General features: G+C 26.4%; 2 protein-coding genes across 2 annotated transcripts; both read left to right on the forward strand.

Moving 5' to 3' along the window:
- Positions 1–1,069: 1,069 nt before the first annotated feature.
- LOC129972804 (uncharacterized) lies at positions 1,070–9,709 on the forward strand. Its single transcript, XM_056087080.1, has 2 exons — positions 1,070–1,186; positions 9,155–9,709. The coding sequence occupies exons 1-2, from the start codon at positions 1,163–1,165 to the stop codon at positions 9,557–9,559; spliced, it is 429 nt and encodes a 142-aa protein (XP_055943055.1). The 5' UTR covers positions 1,070–1,162; the 3' UTR covers positions 9,560–9,709.
- A 6,574-nt stretch (positions 9,710–16,283) lies between these two features.
- Positions 16,284–21,035, forward strand: LOC129972953 (uncharacterized). Its single transcript, XM_056087278.1, has 2 exons — positions 16,284–16,367; positions 20,723–21,035. The coding sequence occupies exons 1-2, from the start codon at positions 16,356–16,358 to the stop codon at positions 20,939–20,941; spliced, it is 231 nt and encodes a 76-aa protein (XP_055943253.1). The 5' UTR covers positions 16,284–16,355; the 3' UTR covers positions 20,942–21,035.
- The last annotated feature ends 386 nt before the right edge of the window (positions 21,036–21,421 follow it).

Below are 21,421 nucleotides of genomic sequence, written 5' to 3' on the forward strand. Positions count from 1 at the left end.
GGATAGCAATTAGTAATAATATTAGTATTGTCGAAGTTAATCAAAAGTAGGTCATCAATATATCTCCACCCGTTTATTAAATTATATTTAATTATTTTTTTCTCATAGTAATGCAGGAAAATATTAGCTAAAGCACTTTAGTATATATATATATATATATACTAATATTATTACTAATTAGTATATATATATATATATATAATACTTTAGTATATATATATATATATATATATATATATATATATATATATATATATATATATATATATATATATATATATATATATATATATATTTATATATATTGAATGATTTATATATGAATGATTTCTGCATCATTAAAATCCCTTAAATCAATAAATCAATTTAAATCTTAAATGAAACAATAAACACACACACACACACACACACACACACACACACACACACACACACACACACACACATATATATATATATATATATACATATATTGAATGATTTATATATGAATGATTTCTGCATCATTAAAATCACTTAAATCAATTTAAATCTTAAATGAATCATATATATATATATATATATTTCAATGAATGACAATTATCTTTCTCCATACTTTTGTAGTTTTGACAGACATCCTGTGTATATTTTTTGATAGCAATGATTTTATTTTCAGAAGAAAATCTAATGCCAAACTTCTAAATACATACAAAAAAGGTTAAATCACTGCTCAATATAGAAAAGTAAATTGACTACTTTATTTTAAGAGGATATTTTCTTTTACCATTTTTAAACGATTCGACAATGAATTCGAATGAAATAAATTCGCAGAATTTCTTTAAATAAGGCATCAATACATTCAGTGACTATGGTGACCAAAGCTGAAAACAATGTTTCTAAAATTTTGCTTCATTTTATGCAAAATTCTTTGTGTTATTTAAATATAGACAATTTTATAAAGGAGCATGCGTGTGAAACGATTCACTTTTGAAACGACTGATAAAACAGTCACAAGGACAGGGACATAAACATGAAAGGAAATTTAAATATTTTTTTAAAATGCGATTCAATTACTTTTTACCCAAATGTTACTTTTAAAAAAAGAAATTAGACTATAAAATAAAGTGTAATAAATTTATGAGCGAAGAATGACGTAGTTTGGATACATGCAAGAACTCTTTTTATGATATTGAGAATGAAATTTCTGGTAAGTGGATTTATTATGATTATCTAAAACTGCATTTTTTTCAAAAAGACAAGAACTCTGCTAATTGGAAATAATAATAATAATTTTTTTTATATATAATATTTTAAAAGAAATATGTTTCTTGAGAAATTTTACTTATTTTTTGAAATGAAGGAAAATGTTACAAATATTATCGCGATTTTATAAAGTTCTAATTTGTATTTGTAATTCAATTACTAAACTTATTACCTGAGAAATATATGATGAGAAAATTTGTAAATGAATAATACTTTTTCTGAGATTAAGCTTTTTTCCTTCTAAAAATTTGTACAGATGTCAACATTTGCGACGTTTTGAATTAGTTCTTAGAACATCAACAAAAAGAATTATAAGCATTAATGAATTTTCAATGCACGTCAGATTTAAAGCATGATTATATTAATTTTACTACATAGAGATTATTTACATAAATAATTCTTGTTACTTGAAAAATATATTAGATTTTTATTTATTATTATTCATAGTCTATTATTAAAATGAGAAATCTGAAAACATTCAAATTAATATTTCCAATTGAAAATAATATTTTCTAAAAACACAAATTCTTTATATATATATATTAGCGTTATTTCACTAGAAAAAATATTGCTCTCAAAATTTCTTATATGTTTTTAATTTCACCTTACTGCAATCCAGCAATTTATGAACTAATGTATCTTAATAATATTTAATTTAAGCATATATATCAAATGCAACATTTTTAATAGTTAATAATTATTTTAAATACCTTGTGTAATGCATTTTATTTTTTTGGCACTTTCAATAATATTTTTTCTTTACAGAATTATTATTTATAAATGGAACATCATGAGAATTCTTCTTTTTGGCTTAGCAGCTTGTAATTTCTACTTAAAAATTACACTTAATCTATCTTTCAAGTTTTATCTTATTTATTTTTGTTGCCTTTATTTTGTTTATATATATATATTTATCATTTATATATTTATTATAGTATGATCTTTTATTATATACCTGTTGTGGAAAAGAAAATGATTTTAATGACATTAAAAAAAAAGCCATGAACGATATATGAAAGGTATCGAATTCGCAGGCTACAGTGGGCATGTAAACCAAGAAACATAGCAGTGTTAACTAATTTAAAAAAAAAAAATTCTAAATTTTATTTTTTAAATTCTAAATTATGTTTAATTTTCCTTTCTATACATAAATGCATAAATATGAATATTTATTTTTATGCATCAGATACAAATGTACAATTTTTCTTGATGAAATTTGATATTCACGCTTTTCAAAGCAAAATGGAGTCACGTAAACATTTAAAAAGTGAAAAGTGAAATAAAAATTAATCACATTTTTAATGTTTTCAACTAAATCTTTCGAAAATATTATATCATAAAAAAGTTGTTACACTATCAAAAAAAAAAATACTTTTTAATGGTATCAATTTCGTTTTAGACAATTTTGATCTAATTTTAATAAATTTTATAATTTAATTTCATGCACAGTCTATCAAAATATTTTTTCAGAGTGATGCAATTCAAATAAATTTCATTGTTTTATCAAACCAGTCAGCGACGTGCTATTATTCCTAAAGATACAATTAATATAAGAGATTGCTTTCCTTGGACATCAACTTGGAAATAAATTTTTCTCTTACGTTTTTTATTTCTTAATATACAGAGTATCTCATAAGTGGCTATTATTTAAAATATTACAATTAGGCATTACATCCAGTTGCAAAGTTTTGTGAAATAAGGTACCGAAACATAGGAAAATAGGGTTTCTGTAGAGATTGAGAACAAAAAGTTACAAAAATTAAATTTTTACTCTACTACCATAGCGAAAAAGTGAGAGAGTAAAATATTTTTTTTTTGCAGTTATCTATAAGCCTACAAAGTTTTATTTTCCTATTAGTAAAATTTGCTGTGATATTAAAAGGTAAATTTATTGACTTAGATCATTTTTTTTTCATACCTCAGACTTATGATTGAGAAAGTTTCAGGGATAATATACATATTGCGAAAAATTATTAAAAGGGCGGAATCATAACGTGTTTGCATAAAGTTGTATTCAGAAATTTTAACTAAATTTTGAAAAATGATCATATAAAGTAATAACTGATGAGCGTAAAAAACTTGTTAAATTTGAATATCTTCGACATCTATACTAAATTACATTTTTATAACAATAATTTTATAATTTTAATTTTACACGTAACTCTGTTCTTCACTTGTAACATTTAAGCAGGCTACTTCAGTTCTTCAGCAAAGATCTTCTGCGGTTACTGGAGACGTTCTACTTACAGCAAAACATAAGCAATCCCGTAAATAAACGTGTGCCAAATCAGGCGATATATGAAGGAATTCAATAAGTAAATCAGTCCTCCCATGAGGGATTTAGTTTAGTTATATTAACTTCCCGTTGTAAAGCAACACTAGGGCTATTTTGGGACGGACCTCGTAATTTTGAACCGCGGTCAGATGACGAGGACGACACCTGAGCTGGCAGCCCCCTCTCCATACCACACCAGCGGGAAGACGTTTGGCATGACGGATATAACGTGCAACAGACCCCTTCACACGACGGTTCTTCGGTGGAATCGGGTTTCGAAACAGAAACCCGACGGCTCACAAGCCGAGACCTTACCACCATGCCACCGCGGCCTCCTCCTATGAGGGAATTCAACATCCAATTATCGTCTTACTACTGATGTTTAGAGAAGAGCAGCACCATCCAGTTGTGACTATGTTTATAGAAATACTGTCAAAGACCGAAAAATTAGGCATAAAGGCATTCAAAACTAACGGAATATATCGGCAACTATTCATCATATTGTATGAAAGGAAACTAATAAAAGAGTCTCTAAAAAAGTTGTATCATATATTTATAGAAAACTGCGACGATCCTGAATGGATTATTTTCGGTTTTGATTCCATGTCGAGTTACGCCAGGCCAATTTATATTTCTCAGTATGGAAGTATTTGAATTTATCTGAAGTGAAACCTATTTTTAAAATTCTAGACTGATCAGGATATGATTGCAGCGATGGAGTCCACGAATATTACTATAAAATAAATTTTGTACTGTCGATTTTGGAATGAAAAACTCTATTATTCACACACTTTCAGGTGGGTAACTTGAAAAATAAATAAACATAAGTCTAAATACCTATGTCAATGTTACTTTTATAACGTCTTGACTTCTCCGGAAATTCCAGAATCTTGTTATTTACAATCGCTGAATCGTTCTACATGCTAGAAACTTGGAAAAAGATTTTAGTATTCCTTTACAACTTCGAATAAAAACAATATAAACATATCAACAATTTCAAAACGTTCCTTGTTACTGAACTATGTCTTTCTTTTGGAAAGTTTAATATCACATATACAGTTGCAAGCAAAGAATTTTCTTTTCTTTTTCAGTATTCAACAACTTTTTTGCGGTATATTAATTGTTCGATTTCTCAAATTTCGGAAAATTAATTTTTTTTAATATCGAAATTTGAATATAATAAATGTTTGCATCTAAATTTGTGATAAGATCCTCTAAATTTAGAAATAAACGTTATTTCTGACAATTTATAAACTTGTGTGTTTGTTAGATGAAAGTAAGAGAGCTTTACTGATTGATATTTTTACACTATGGGGAGTATAAAAAATTAATTTTTTTAAACATTTTATTACTATCCTTCATAGAAGTCAAAGTATTTTCATACAACTGATTATCTTCTTTAATGAAATTTTGAGACGTGAAGTAAAATTTTGAGACGTGAAGTTTGGATGCAATAAATCGGGAAATAAATTCTTATTCTAATTTCATGGGACACTCTGTATACATGTTTTAATTTGCTCACTCAATAATCTGTAGCAAAATGATTCCATTAAACTCAAAAGTTTTAGTGGTAAAATGACAAGATTAAATTTTAAATCAATATATTCCATATTAATAGTTTAACAGTCAGGAAAGTTAATATTTTGTGCGAAAAGATGATCGCCATAGGCAGATAGTTATTGATAACGACCAAAACATTCGCCATTGATTGATTATTAGTTACTTACATTCGATTGAGATAATCGAGATACAATATTGTATTAATCTGAATGTAAAATTCAGTGAAATTTGGATACTTGAATTTCATGAATATTTTACTGCTAGGTTTGAAAATACTCGGAAATCTATATATGTAATTATTTTCGTTATCCCGTATGTATTCATTGGAATTTCTTACTGGTGTGAGCAATTATTTTCATTATCCCATATGTATTCTTTGGATTTTCTTACTGGTGTTAGCAATTATTTTCATTATCCCATATGTATTCTTTGGAATTTCTTACTGGTGTGAGCAATTATTTTCATTATCCCATATGTATTCATTGGAATTTCTTACTGGTGTGAGCTATTATTTTCATTATCCCATATGTATTCTTCAGAATTTCTTACTGGTGTGAGCAATTATTTTCATTATCCCATATGTATTCATTGGAATTTCTTACTGGTGTGAGCAATTATTTTCACTATCCCATATGTATTCATTGGAATTTCTTACTGGTGTGAGCAATTATTTTCATTATCCCATATGTATTCATTGGAATTTCTTACTGGTGTGAGCAATTATTTTCATTCAGCAAATAAATCAAACATCACATTCAAAATTACTTGCCTTTTTCTTAGATCAATTTTGAAATGCATCACTGCTAGAAAGATTTAACTTAGAATAGAACAAGTGGTACAAGAGAGCAAATGACAAACAATGAAAAGCAAGGAAATAATAGCTAATAAAACCAGGAAAATAACGTCATGTTTTTCTATTTAATTTACTCTTTTCTTTATGCTGCGTTTTGAAGACGAAATTGCATTTCTATAAAAATTGAAATCCCAGTTTTGTTTGCGGCCCAAATAGATCTTGTTTATTTGCAGTGTGCAAACATTTATGTTTGCACACATTTATGTTATGCAGACTACTGTTTATCTCTGTATATTAAAGCTTTATTTAAGGGCATTTCAGATTTTTTGACACAAATTTTCTCATTTTTGATCTAAAAATTTTCATTATCAATTTGTATAGGACCCCATTTTTATCGAAGAAACAGCGTTTTATGTGATGTTTAAAACGGCAAAAGTCAATTTTTTTCTGTATCATAATTCCTTTAATTTTAACGATGCAATTATGCAGTTTTTTAAAAATAATATTTTTGGATGGTAAAGAAAAACTTTCTAATTAATCAACTTTTTCTAGAGAGGTCGCATAAAAATTTAAAAGGTGAAACTTTTTTAAAATTAACTGCAATTTTTTAAAAATTAACGTAGTCTTATTCTGTACCTTATTTTGAACTATTTTGCCATTTCTATCGTCCACTTATCTGTAATGGATAATGAATTAAACCGCGTTTCCATCTTTTTTGGAACCCTGCATATTTTTATGTAAATAAATATATGTTTTTGTATTTGATGTTAATAAGTATATTTAAATATAAGCAAACATTTGAAAATATAATTTATATAAAATATTTGAGGGTTATACGAATAAGCTGTTAATATAGGTTTATTAATTTAAATATTTTCCAAGAAAGGGCTCTGCTATCCTCATAAGTAAATTAAGAACACACTACAGCAACGCGCCTTGCAAAATTTATCCAATGTTTCTTTCAGAGGAAGAAATTTGAATTTATTTATTTTCCTTTCACAGCGGTTGTTCTTATTTTGATTTTGTACAAGTATAATTTTGTCTTATAGTTATTGAATCGAATAAAATAATGTTTGTTTGTTTGTTTTCTTATGGCACTTGCCACTGACAAGCCCGCTGTTACGAAGACAGCGATTTAAGCCTGAGGGGAACGTCTCTTATTTTTTATAGCAGCGCCAACTAGGGCCAAGAGTACGACTTTGCCACTCACGCATCATACATTCGCTTGCACAACCCCTTTTTACAAGAGGGCACATTCACACATCTCACAGATAGAACAACAGAAGAACAACCATGCCCAAACCGGGGCTCGAACCCGGGACGCCCAGATCACGGGGAAGAAGCGCTACCCCTATGCCAGGACGCCGGCATAAAATAGTGTGCTATTAAATATGATAGGATGTTAAATAGTAGCTCCTCAATCATATATGATAGGTTTTCTCAAAACATATATGGCTATTACAAGAATTACAAGAAATTTCGCGAAACTAACTTTAGAGAATAACTATTGCTCTTTTTGTTTAAATCCTTATTTTTTTCTATCCTATATGTTTTTTAAAAATAATTTCAAACATTTTGACCTTTTACAGTTTTAACAACATTCCGGGGTCACTTTGAGTTCTTTCGAATACTTCCATTTGATTTCAAATGAAATAAATAAATTTTCTTCATGAAAATTACGAATTCCTATAAAGCTTCTTATGTTTTTCTTTCTGCAAAGTTTCTTCTATGATATTCATAAATTTTATTATTCAAATTATATTGAGAAACTGACTTATTGAGAAATCTAGGAATGTAGCGAATTTCCTACAATAAACTAATTTTATTCCTTTTTTTTTCATATTTCCACAACCATCACAATTTTTTTCTGATATAAGCGTGGTCGTATAATTTGGTACTTTATTTCTATTAAAATATCTTAATTTAAAATTTGAATTTAGAAACTCAAACATTTTTCAAACAACTTTTGATGCGCCAAAAATTATGATATACTATGAAAAAATGATGGAATTTAGAATGCAGCCAATTATAATAACATTGATTAAAAATGCACATTCTTTCCCCCACAAATCTGTTTATCTTATTTATATTATTTTATCAAAGCTGAAAAATGTTTATATTAAAAAGCTCTTCTATGCAGAAAAAACTGATAGAAACTCTGGTTTGAGTTTGGAAGTAATTATGTTTACACCAAATATTAAGGATGAAATTTTTAAAGGACAATCTTTATTTTTTTATGAATAAAAAGTCGAAAAATTCCCCAAAAAGATTTTTTTCTAAAAAAGGTTATTTAGCTGTGCAAACAAGTAGATTTTATGATATTTGATTTATGATATTTGATATATAAGAATGATTTAAAATCAAATTTTTTGAAAATTTACACAACATTACCAGAAAATAGTTACACAGCGAATAAAAACTATGAATTGATATGTGGTATTTTGATATTTGGGGTATAAAACTTTACCATAACAAATCTTTTTATGCATTCGTCAAATTGATTGGAATATTTATCAGACTACAGAACAAATTTATTTTTCTCAGCTTGAAAGATAGTCATTTCGTCACTTCTTGACAGCTGTTTTGCTATTTTTTTAGACTTCTTTTTAAAAGAACCCTGTTCCCTGTTCTCCACCATTGATGGGAAAAGGAGTAATCACTAGGAGCCAAATCAGAGCTATATGGGAAAGGAAGTTGGCATCGAAACTTCCACTGAAGGATTTGTGTCAAATCTTGAGTTAGGCTGGAAAAATTGAGGCTTGATGCACATTATCTCTCTGTCAACAGTTACATGACTTATTATCTGCTCATTCCATATCCACCGTAACAATTATTGATATAACGATGAATTTTACATGAATGAAGTATTCTTATATGGTAAGAAGAACTGAGAGTATGTTTCTAGGATCAGTGAAATGATTTCATCTAGCCTCAATATTCCAATTGCTATAAGGCATCTGAAATATAATGGATGTTGACAACAACTGTACCCTAGTAGCATAATAAGCTATACAATATTTTATGATATTAAATAGCATTCACAATATTGTATGAAATAGAACTGTATTAAATGATATAATATAATATTAAATAATAAGGTATATACAACAGGATGTGCTATATAGGTATTGGAATGTCTGGCGCTATCTGTTGCTCTTAAAAAATTTCACATAAAATATTTTGTTTCGGAGTAACGTTTCTGGTAACTTTTTTAACCGATCTTAACAATTACAGTAAATTTTCTGATATTTACACCACCAATAACATTCTTTTCATTTTACTAGGTGATTGTTCCACTCTTGGCTTTTATGTTATTGGCTGAGTGTGCTCCTCAGAGTGGAGGTGGAGGAGCTGGAGGTGAAGTTGAAGGAGGAGCTGGAGGTGAACTTGGAGGAGGAGCTGGAGGTGGAGTTGGCGGAGGGGCTAGTGGCGAGGTCGGATTTGGTCTTCACCTCGGATTTGGAGCCGGCGCAGGTGCAGGAGCGGGTGCTGGTGCCGATGGCGAAGCCGGAGCTGGAGGAGGCCTTTTAGGCGGCCTTGGGCTAAACTTTGGAATAGGAGCATCGGCTGGAGCTAGTGGAGGAGCAAGCGCTGGAGCTAGTGGAGGAGCAAGCGCTGGAGCCAGTGGAGGAGCAAGTGCTGAAGCCAGTGGAGGAGCAGAAGCTGGAGGAGGAGGTAGCGAACCATGAATTATTCGAGTTAAAAGAGTTTTATTGATTGTGAATATTATGAATTCATTTCCCAGCTTTAAGAAAAATTCAATAGATCTTTCAGATTTATTTGAAAATAGGAAATATTCCTAAGCAAATGAGGGGAACAATAAAGACTGAATTATTTTATTTATGTGTTTTGTGTTATTATAAGATATATTTGAAAAGTTAGTTGAGGACACTGACTTTTCTTACTGGCTGAATGGTAATTGTCTTTTCAGAGAACCACAACACTTACTTGATATGTAAAACGGGAAAAAAACCCTGATATATTTAAAATGCATCTGAAAGATTCTAAGGCCACAACAAATTTTGAATACAAAGATACCTGTATTTGTTTATTGATAGAATGTTTTAATATGCTTACAGTTTCTTTTTAAGTTCTTGTGCAACATTTTATGCTATAATTAAAAGTATGATTTTGATTCAAAAGATTTCTTGCATTTCTAGAAGCTTCGAACAAGTTAAATAGAAAATTAATCTGTAAAATTTCATTATTCATAGAGTTATCCTCATAAAAGGGTAGATAAAAAGGATCAAATGGGTCAAATTCGTTCACGAAATAGTAGAGAAAAGGGATCAAATTTGTTCATAAGGTAAAAGATAAAGTGGATTAAAATGGATCCAATATTATTAATAAAACACTAAATAAAATTAATCAAATACATTGAATATTGAATTGAAGCGTTCTCTAAACCGTTAAGAAGAAAATAATTTCAATAAAACTGAAAAGAATAATTTATTTATCTATCTTTTGTTTTCATATGAAGTTTTATAAGAAATTTCATAATTAGTTAATGTTTTAAAATATTGTATAAATACATAAAGCAATATTTTGAATAATTTATGAATGACGTATAGTACTATGTTCATCTCATCAATTAAGAATTCTCTCATCTCAGGAAATAGAAAATAGTATTATACAAATTCTTTTTGTAGTACGAACCAATATTCATATTACGTGTTCATAGCAAACGATGATATTTCTTTTATAAATTCATAGCTCTACATTAACACAGCACGTATCAATAGGTATTATTCAAAATAAAAAAAAATTAATAACATGTTAGAAAATTCCATTACTTAAAAACAAAAAGGATAAAAAATAGGATTATATTGGTTATCAGAAGTATTCGAATTGTTCGCAATTATTAGCCACGCATTGCTTATAAATTTGATTAATAGAATTGCAAATGTCTCTAAGTTTATCTGTTAGCATATAGACACATTTTCTTCCAAATGTTTCTTTCAACTCGTAGTTTGTTGTTGCGCCTTCAATTACAAACATCAAGTCTGCGCAATGAAGTCTTCAATTACAAACATCAAGTTCAAATATCTATGCATCATCTTGATTAAGAATCCACAAATTTTAATTTATGCATTATGTGATTTTACTGATGAGAATTTGATATATAGAGTGTCCATTCTTATGGTTGAATAATTAGTTTCTAAATCTTTAGAAATAAATATATATTTTTAATTTGGAAAATGCTTTAATTATATAAATTTCTTTTAAGCCAATGGATGTACGACTGAAAAGCTACAGTATATTAAATTTTTTATATCGTTTTTGGCTCTATTGATCAAATTTACTAAAATATTTTTGTTACATTTATATTTTAAATAAAAAAAGATCCACATCTCAGCAACTAGAACTGATTATGAAATTTTGAGTATCACTCTTTTAGAAAGGTTTTTATTATTTAAGTAGTTACCTAGAGGAAGTTTTGGCAATCAGCAAACAGTTAATGACTGAACACTCGAGGCAATACATTATCTAGAAAATAACTCAGTAATTTTATTTATTTTCAGTAATTTTAAATAACATTTACAATAACAACTGTGGCAATTAAATGAAAATTCTTTATTTATCCATAACAATGCCCTTACTATTAATTATATGTTAATTCAAACTTATAACTACCTCTTGAACAAAATTTCATTTGAATTAAATAAAGAATTGCATGTTATTGTTATAAAAATAATCCTACTTTATATTTTCCTTCTCCTTACATATGCATTTATTCTTTCGGTATATTTGATGGCTAAGAGTTGTCGTATAACCGTTTTGTTTACGAATTTACTGATGAGGAATTTAATTCGTTAATAAAACTTGTATTTAATTTTATTAGTCTTTCTAATAATAAATTTTATAAAATTTTAAGCTTTTTGTGTTATGTTCTGTTCATCACTAAATTAAATTCGTTCCAAAAACAAAAATCTTTTTAAAAAAATTCGTACCCAAACGGCTAATAAAGATTTTCTATTAATAGTTTAATATACAAGAACTACTTTATAACCTCAAAGTAAAAGACAAATCAATATGATATTTCCATGGAATAAATATATATTGTTATTTAACGATATGTATCAAAATATCGTTAAACAAGATAGATGTTTTTTCACAGAAATAATTAAAAAAAACGTGATGTCTCTATATCATCATACAATAGGAAATTAAGATTGCAATATTTGCTTTGTAGTTATTTCATCAAACAAATCAGTCTCCTTGATAATATAATGAATAAAAATTTATCTTTAATTCCTTTTTTGTAGAATTGTTATAGAAAAGCTAAGGTTTTTGTAAACATAGTTATGATCTATACGGCTAATTAATCTAATAAAATTGTTTGTTATTGAAAATGGAAATATATGATTACTTATGAATCGCATTGAAAATTTAAACTATATCTTATTTAAAAAAGCCATAAGGCTGATTTTTTTTAAGAAAATGATTCAATTCGATTCTAATGTTAACTATATGCATCTAAATATTACATTAGAAGATAGTAGATGTTGTCATCTATATGAGTCATGTAAACGATATAATTAATATAATTAGATGATTAATCAGTGTTATGCAAACGATATAATCAATGTGATTAAATGATTAATCAATGTGATTAAATGATTAATCAATGTGATTAAATGATTAATCAATGTGATTAAATGATTAATCAATGTTATCATGCAAACGATATAATCAATGTTATCATGCAAACGATATAATCAATGTTATCATGCAAACGATATAATCAATGTTATCATGCAAACGATATAATCAATGTGATTAAATGATTAATCAATGTTATCATGCAAACGATATAATCAATGTGATTAAATGATTAATCAATGTTATCATGCAAACGATATAATCAATGTGATTAAATGATTAATCAATGTTATCATGCAAACGATATAATCAATGTGATTAAATGATTAATCAATATGACTAAATGATTAATCAATGTGATTAAATGATTAATCAATGTGATTAAATGATTAATCAATGTTATCATGCAAATGATTAATCAATGTTATCATGCAAACGATATGATCAATGTGATTAAATGATTAATCAATGTTATCATGCAAACGATATGATCAATGTGATTAAATGATTAATAAATGTGACTAAATGATTAATCAATGTGATTAAATGATTAATCAATGTGATTAAATGATTAATCAATGTTATCATGCAAACGATATAATCAATGTTATCACGCAAACGATATAATCAATGTGATTAAATGATTAATCAATGTTATCATGCAAACGATATAATCAATGTGATTAAATGATTAATCAATGTTATCATGCAAACGATATAATCAATGTGATTAAATGATTAATCAATGTTATCATGCAAACGATATAATCAATGTGATTAAATGATTAATCAATGTTATCATGCAAACGATATGATCAATGTGATTGATTAATTAATGAATGTTCTAGTAGAAAATATCATGCATATTGGCAGAGTGCTTAAGAAATAAAGAAATAATATATAGCACACTTTAGATGCAAATATATTGTAATATTAAAAGTTTTATTTTTTTTACAAAAAATCTTCTCTGTTCATACTGTTCACAAATACTCAAAATTTATTACTAAAATCGTTTTTTTTAAAAAACTAATTCTGGTACACTAACAGAAAGGAATTCGACATGACATAAGTTTGGAATAAAAAAAGTTGAACTTGAACTTCTTAAAATAATGAATTATGCCAAACATAAACATCGAGAAGTGAAATAAATGCATTGCCAAATACAAATAAAGTAATGTTGAAAGAAAATTGGCAAATAATTATATGAAACTAATCATTGAAATGAGATTAAAATAACTGATGATCTACTAACAGGGAAAAAAACTTTATTTCAAAATATAAAAAAGAAAGAGGAGAAAAAAAAATGGTAAATAGAAAGAGAAAATATTCAGGACTATTCATATGCCCATTAATATATTCTTTATCAATAAATAAATAACCATAATTACTTCGGAGTTAAATGCAAGCTTATGTAATAAATAATAATTATTCATATTTGCATAAACAGAAGTTGGCTAGACGATAAGAGAGCATGACAGTTGTGACACTGTATAAAGAGATGATATTCTGTATTAAATATCAATGGAGAATCTTGAAAAACAAATGTAGAAAAATTGAAAGATGAAAGTGTACAAAATAACAATTGTGTTACGATTTATTTCTAATTAATAGTTAATTTTTAAATTCTCACAGGTTTTGTAATGCAATGCAATATCAAAAATGAGGTTTGTTGAAAATTACTGCAATTGTCTGGTCACTGATTAATTATTTTTAATATTACCTAATATATTGCGCTGTGCATTTTATTGCAAGAAAATACTTAATTCCATCATTTACCTAATATTGTTAAAAATGGTGATAGTAATATAAAATTACTTGGATACAAAAGTTATTTCTAGATACAATTAGTGCTGTTCTATATCCAACAAATTTCCATCAAATTTTAAATTGATCGATAAAATAAGATTAAAAAACAAAAATTTGTATAGTAAAATCTTTTTTTAAATTAAACCTTTAAAGGGAAGGACGAAGTTGATAAACGTATCAGAATGTAATCGAATGCTTTATAAAACATAGTTTAAAGGTTGTAGATAAAAAATGACATATTTTTGTCTTCTTTTTTTTACGCAAGGTTTTATAACATTAAGATTTAATATTTTATTTAAATTTAACTATCTAAGTATATAGATGATAAGGTAAATATATACTTTTAAATAATCATTAAGAATTATATTTGATGTAATTTATTTGAAAATGGTTGTGTATTTTATATTTTTTTTCTTTGAACAATAAAAAAATTATTGCATAAACATATTTTGATCTTCTAATACATGCATATTCTCATTCATTTTGTAATTATATATTTTATGCAAAGAGTGCGTAGATTTCCCTGTAAACTTTTATATAGCAATAAATCAGAAATCCCAAGTAAAAAAACTCCAGTTTAAGGAATGCGCTAATCGACTTTTGTGCATTTATTATAGGATTTTTCGTATTACACTATTAATGTTGTTATAATTAACATTTTTACTTAAGCTTATAATAAATCTGAGAACAATAATTGGTAATTATAGTTATTTAAATATCTATGTATAACTTCCTGAAATCATCAATTTTTATAAAAATCCTTGACTACATAAAAATTTGAAAATTTTTCAGCTTTTGCTCAAACAACTAACATGTACAGAAAATGGATTCTATTTCTGATAGATAGATTGGACAGATTTACGATATTTACATAACACTAAACAATATTGTACGATATTTTTTAATATTGAACCACACTTTTCAATACCATTAAAAGTTCTATAGAAAATATCATGATATTAAGAATGTAATACTGTTCTTGTATATATGTTGTATTTTCTGTATTTTGGAGTAGAATTTCATAATTAATGCTAAGCTGTAAAATAACAAGGATATTATGATCACGAATGTTCACTAAGGATATAATACAATAAACACAAAATTTTTGATAATCTTTTTTGTTTAAGAAATAAATTTCTATGCTTTGAATGCTATTAATAACACTATTGAACAATATATCGTAACAATATTGTACGATATTTTTCAATATTGAATCATACTTCTCAATATGATTAACATTTCTCAATAATATTTTAGAGAATCTCGTTGTATTAAGAATGTAATACTGTACAGACATACATGTTGTATTTTCTGTATTTTCGTGAAGAATTTTATAGTTAATGTTAAGCTGTAAAATAACAAGGATATTATGATCACGGATGTTCATTGATGGTATAATACAATGAGCACAAAATTTTTCACAATCTTTTTTGTTAAAGAAATAAATTTCCATACTTTGAATACCATTGTAACAATATTGTATACGATATTTTTCTATATTGTATCACACTTCTCAACATGATAAAAATTTCTCAATAATATTTAAGAGAATCTCGTGGTATTAAGAATGTAATACTGTACAGACCTACAGGTTGTATTTTCTGTATTTTCGTGAAATATTTCATAATTAATGCTATGCTGTAAAATAACTAGGATATTATGATCACGAATGTTCATTGATGATATACAATGAGCACAAAATTTTTCACAATCTTTTTTGTTAAAGAAATAAATTTCCATACTTTGAATACCTTTGTTAATTCATACCTTTTAGTCGTGCCATTGAAACTGTGCACAATAACCTTTAGTTTCCATCCCGTTTTTTTGCCAAGAAACATCGTTGTGTTTCAAGGTAAAAATCATGCACGATAGTTTTCAGAAAACAATGATTAAGTGCACTGTGCAGTAACGTGTTTGTGATTATCTCACGGAAAGAGCGTGCCATTCTGCACAAAATATTGCAGGTTTTACACAAGGGACATGCTAACTTGTTTTTGTGTCTTCATTTCCTTTTAACTGCCTGAAATGCGTGTCGAATAATTTATTTGTCATAAGTTCTCATCTAAATCAGACAGCATGAATTTAACGGTAAGCGACTTTTACTGCAATAAATAAAAACATTTACGAAATTTTAGGTACTTTTGATAAACTATGATTCTTTGTTTTAAAAGTATATATTTTTAAAAATTTATTTCTTATTTTACAGATAATTATATTAATTTTGTCTTCTAATTTTTTTTCAATAATCTAACCTTCTGCCATTTAAAGTATGCAATTGTGATGGGTATTTTGAACAATACGGTCTCAGATTGGAGACTTCATTCTTTGAACCCCCATCTTGAATGTAAAACGAGTTAATATTCAAGATGTCGGTGTCAAAGTTTTCCAAAATTGATGGAGTGGAAGTTACTTTAAAGAATATTTCAAGAATACTTTAAAGAAAAGAATTAAAAAACTTTTTCAAAACATTATAGCATGATAAAATTTTAAGCTTGATTTTTTTATTTTTATTTTACATTTAAATTTTTACTTATTATTATTATTGATCATATAAACGTATTAACATACTCACAACAATTTTGTTAAATATAATTTAAGCATATGAGGATAAATTCAGTAACTATAAAAGGGAAAAAGCATTAATATAAATTATGTTTATATTGTTTAAAACATTTCTTAAAATTAAAGAAGAATTTGTTACGAAAAATTGGCGTCACCGGAAAATTTATTTTTGGAATCTTAAGGTGATAAAATTAAGGTTTTCTAGAACAATAGAATATGAAGTTTTTGAGAAAAAATTTTAAAATATTGTCGAATAGATTTTTTTAGTTTAAATTAAAGATCTATTAAATATTTTGACCTTTTCTTAGTAACCTGATGTTTAAAAAAATTACAATCCTAGGAAAAACTTACTAGTGTTGAATTAGTAACGGTATAGAAATTTGATAGTCAGACCATCCATCATTCGTCCTTTTAAAGAATCTTGAACAATTTTTTATAATGATACAATATATAAATAGAAACATAATAAATAAATAGAAACAAACTATAAATATATAAACACATAGAGAGAAAATAAATATAAACATTATAATATTAAAAGTCTTGAAAAAATTTGATTATGTTTGGCTAATATTTTACCATTACTTAATACTATTTAAAATTCTAAATTTATCTTCCATAAATCTAGTATAGCTTTAAAATTGATATTATTAACTCACCATGATGTGTATCATAGGTGGATAGAATTCAGCTCAGAGATTATTTGAAAAAAAAATATTTAGAGAATTCAATAACGTGTTATTTGAGTAATTTAAACTGAGAGTAATTTACCAACTTACTAGATGATAATTTAAAATATTTGAAATAAACTTCATTCTATCACTATTTTTTGAGTTTGTGTCTTTTGTGAGAGGAAAGACTAATGTTTAATTAGTGCTACAAAATATCAAATTTAGTAAAATAAAGCATGCTATGTGACTATATGTGTATGTGTACACACATACAACACATTTAGACACAAATTTATAATATAATTATTTTGTTTTCAAAATTATGAATCAAAAGAAGAGAAAATCATTGTTGATAAATTAATAATGATGTTTTGTTTCAAATGATCATAAAACATTATTTTTTCAAAATTGACACGAATAACAATAATAATAATAAAATCTTTCTTGATGTTATTTGAATGAAATATCGAAATTTTATTTATTAACAAATTTATTCGAACTTTTTTTAAATTTGACTTTTTACTATCAAAAATGAATATTTTGAAAAATTATTTATACTAGAGTGTATAGATTATGCTGTACTAGATATTACAATCATATAAAAGAGATTTTCTCTCACACTCTCTCTCTCTCTATATATATATAAATAGATGAATTTTTTTGTTCATAATATTGAAGAAAAAAATTTTATAGTAAAATTGAATGAAATTACTTGTCTAAAATATGACTTAAGAAGCATAAGTCAGATATTATAAACGAGTACCAAGAAACGCAATGACTTTATAGGAAATTTTTTTAACGAACACAAACTTCTTTTAAGATTAAAAAGCATTTCGATATTCAGTCTTAAACTTCATTTCCCTATTCCGATTAGTATAAAAAATTACTGCTTTAATCCTTTTATTAACTATTATTAGTATCCTAAAGTCTTAAGTGAGACGTGGAAGGTGAATTTTTGGGGGGTTTTCTTTTCTTTTTACATTTTATTAGCATAGAACTCTTCTTGAATCTGTAATACAAAGTATTTGTTATCTGAATACAAGTTTCAAGCATAGTGTATTCGAAAGAAGATTTAGTGTTTCTTACTCGCCTAAGTACTACACGCTATTCTTACATGTATCGTGTACATCAATCGAAAAAAATATGTGTTTTGTATGTGAATGCTTAAGAAAAATGTGCTTGAGCTTTTTTGATCCCTGTTAATAATAAAGCAGAAAATGTTGTGTGTGTATGCGTTTGGGCTCTACATGATAGATCATTGGACCTTGAGACACCAAATTTAGCACAGATTAGAGGGTGAGATTTTGTTAAATGAGTGAGCATTGGAGCGATGTTTTAAAAAATTTTTAATTAGTATTTTAATTAATTAAAAATTCAGAGAAATTTTGAAGCTTTTTATCATGAATATCAAAATATTAAAATACAAGAATCAGTTTAACACATCGGAAAATTTTAAATATTATCTTTTATGAAATATCAACATGCTTGAAATGCAGTTCTTGTCAATTTGAATCAATATTTAAAAATATTTTTAAGCTTATTTGATAATAATATTTTTCATTGCTGCAAAGAAATTCAACTCCTTTTTCCCTTTTTGCTTCAAATATTTCACCCCAGAATTTTCTTTTCCATCCTTGCAACCAAGATAGGAAAACTCGACCAATTCAAATCGGATATGCGGTTATTATTTTATTCTTTACTTTTATCGAATTTTTATATTTATTCTATACATTTGTTGTTATTATTCTAATTTTAATTTTTATTATGTTTCATTTTACTTTATTATTTCTATTTTTTGCTATTTAATCTCTCTATTGTTATTTTATGTATTTTAATTTTAAAATTTTGTTATAATTTTAAATTTCATAGTTTCTAAATTCTCATTTATTTTGTATAAATTTTGTATTATAATTAATTGGTACTGTTAAAAGATATGGCGAATATGACAGCCTCTGGTGTATCTGTTTGCGCAGCCTTTCGCGACTGTTTGATGATGTACATACGAAGATACGGATTATTTTTACATGATGAATAGGTTTCTGATAAAAATATGCTCTTAATAAACTTTTTGAAATTTCTTTATATTTACAATCAAGATTTAATATTTCACAAGTAAGTAATAATGAATTTTTTTACATATACCCGTTTTTAAATATTTAAGTATTTATATAGTAAGCATTAAATATTTAGCATTTAATCACTTCCGTTTCAAATTTTCTGTGAAATCATAAAAAATAATTAAGAAAATGCGCAGGATAGTGAGCAGTGTAAGGCTTTTAAAACAGTACGTGTTACATACATATCTAAAATTGAAATGAAAATGCTTCGCGACGGAAGCCATTAAGGGATCAGTGGATCTTTTACGAATTTGTGCGAATTATTTACGTAATTTTATGAAATGTTTTTGCATATATATTAAAACATAAATACGTCAAATTTCTTAACAACTTTCTTAAAACGAAATATATGTATATTTTTAAAAATTAAAAAATATATAATTTTTGAAAATTTTAAAATATTCTAGACAACTTAATTTTTAATTTTTTTTATTATTTTTTCCTTATTACCCAATATAAATTTATTTGGAAGAAACTGTATATAATTTTGCAATTATAATTAAATGCTAATTTTTAAGAAATATTTTCATGCACGCTTTCTAACTTTTCCTAGGATTCAGTTTTTTGAACCAAAATTCATTTTTAACTATCGGAAAAAAAAATCGAAATATAAATTACATGCCCTATTTTCTATTAATGTTTAACCGAAATCTTCCAATTTTATTTAGTTTCTATAAAAATTAAGAGACCTGGATCATATTTAAATCTATTGTAATTAGAATATCATTTTGAGAAAAGTCATTAAAATATGCTTTTTTCTCTTTATAAAGATATATAAAGAGAAAAATATTCAACTATTTATTTTATTGAACAATACATTTTTTATCACCATTTTAGTAGAATATAAACATATATTTTGGTGATGAAACGATAAAAATAAAATTTCCTGTTTTTCGTCTCCTTTTGCTTATGTCAAAGTTCACTGTCCCTTAAGACCAATTTACATAAAATTTTTAACAACAAATTTTTTATCAATCTTTAATTCTGGTGAACTAGCTGATAATCAAAAGGAGGTTAGTAATTAGTAATAAGAAAATATATCTTATCTTAGGAAATAAAATGCAATAAATAAAAAAATTATTTCTTTTTTCAGTACGGCATGGTGATGTGCTTTGTAGCTTCTTGCTTTGAATATGGAGATGCCGCTCCTCAATATGGCATGCCAATGGGAGGAATGCCAATGGGCAGTGGAATGCCTATGGGACAAGGAATGCCCATGGGACAAGGAATGCCAATGGGAGGTGTACCTATGAATACTTTTCCTGGAAGTCAGTATGTACCTCCGTATCCAGGCCAGCAATACGGAAAATAACCTTCATCTGATATTTTGGAATTGGAAAACGGAAATACAGAAAATTTATGCTTGATTCAAAGTATATATTTTATAATAAATTATAGAAACTTTTGATGTTTTTACTTTTCTTATATTGAAAACTATGCTAATGTTTAATTTACTGAAGATCTTACACTTTTAAGTGATTTATAATTCGTTATTATCGAGGAAAAACGTTAAATTGGGAAAATATTCAATCATTTATGGAATACTTTAGTAATTGAAGATTTAACCATCTAAAGTACATAATTTTATATAAATATTCAAAAATATGGACTAGTAAATGGATTGCAATTTAAATCTTGGAACCGACCCAAATAATTAAATAGTTGCTGCTGAAGACGAATTTTTAATTAATAATAAAGAAAGTTCTGAGAAATGTGAAAAAAGTTTTGAAAATGTTACCATATAATAAATGCTCATTTTAAATATTAAAAAAATTATATGAAGTAAAAGCTA

This window comes from Argiope bruennichi, chromosome 6 (genome assembly GCF_947563725.1).
Source record: "Argiope bruennichi chromosome 6, qqArgBrue1.1, whole genome shotgun sequence".
Lineage (NCBI taxonomy): Eukaryota > Metazoa > Arthropoda > Arachnida > Araneae > Araneidae > Argiope > Argiope bruennichi.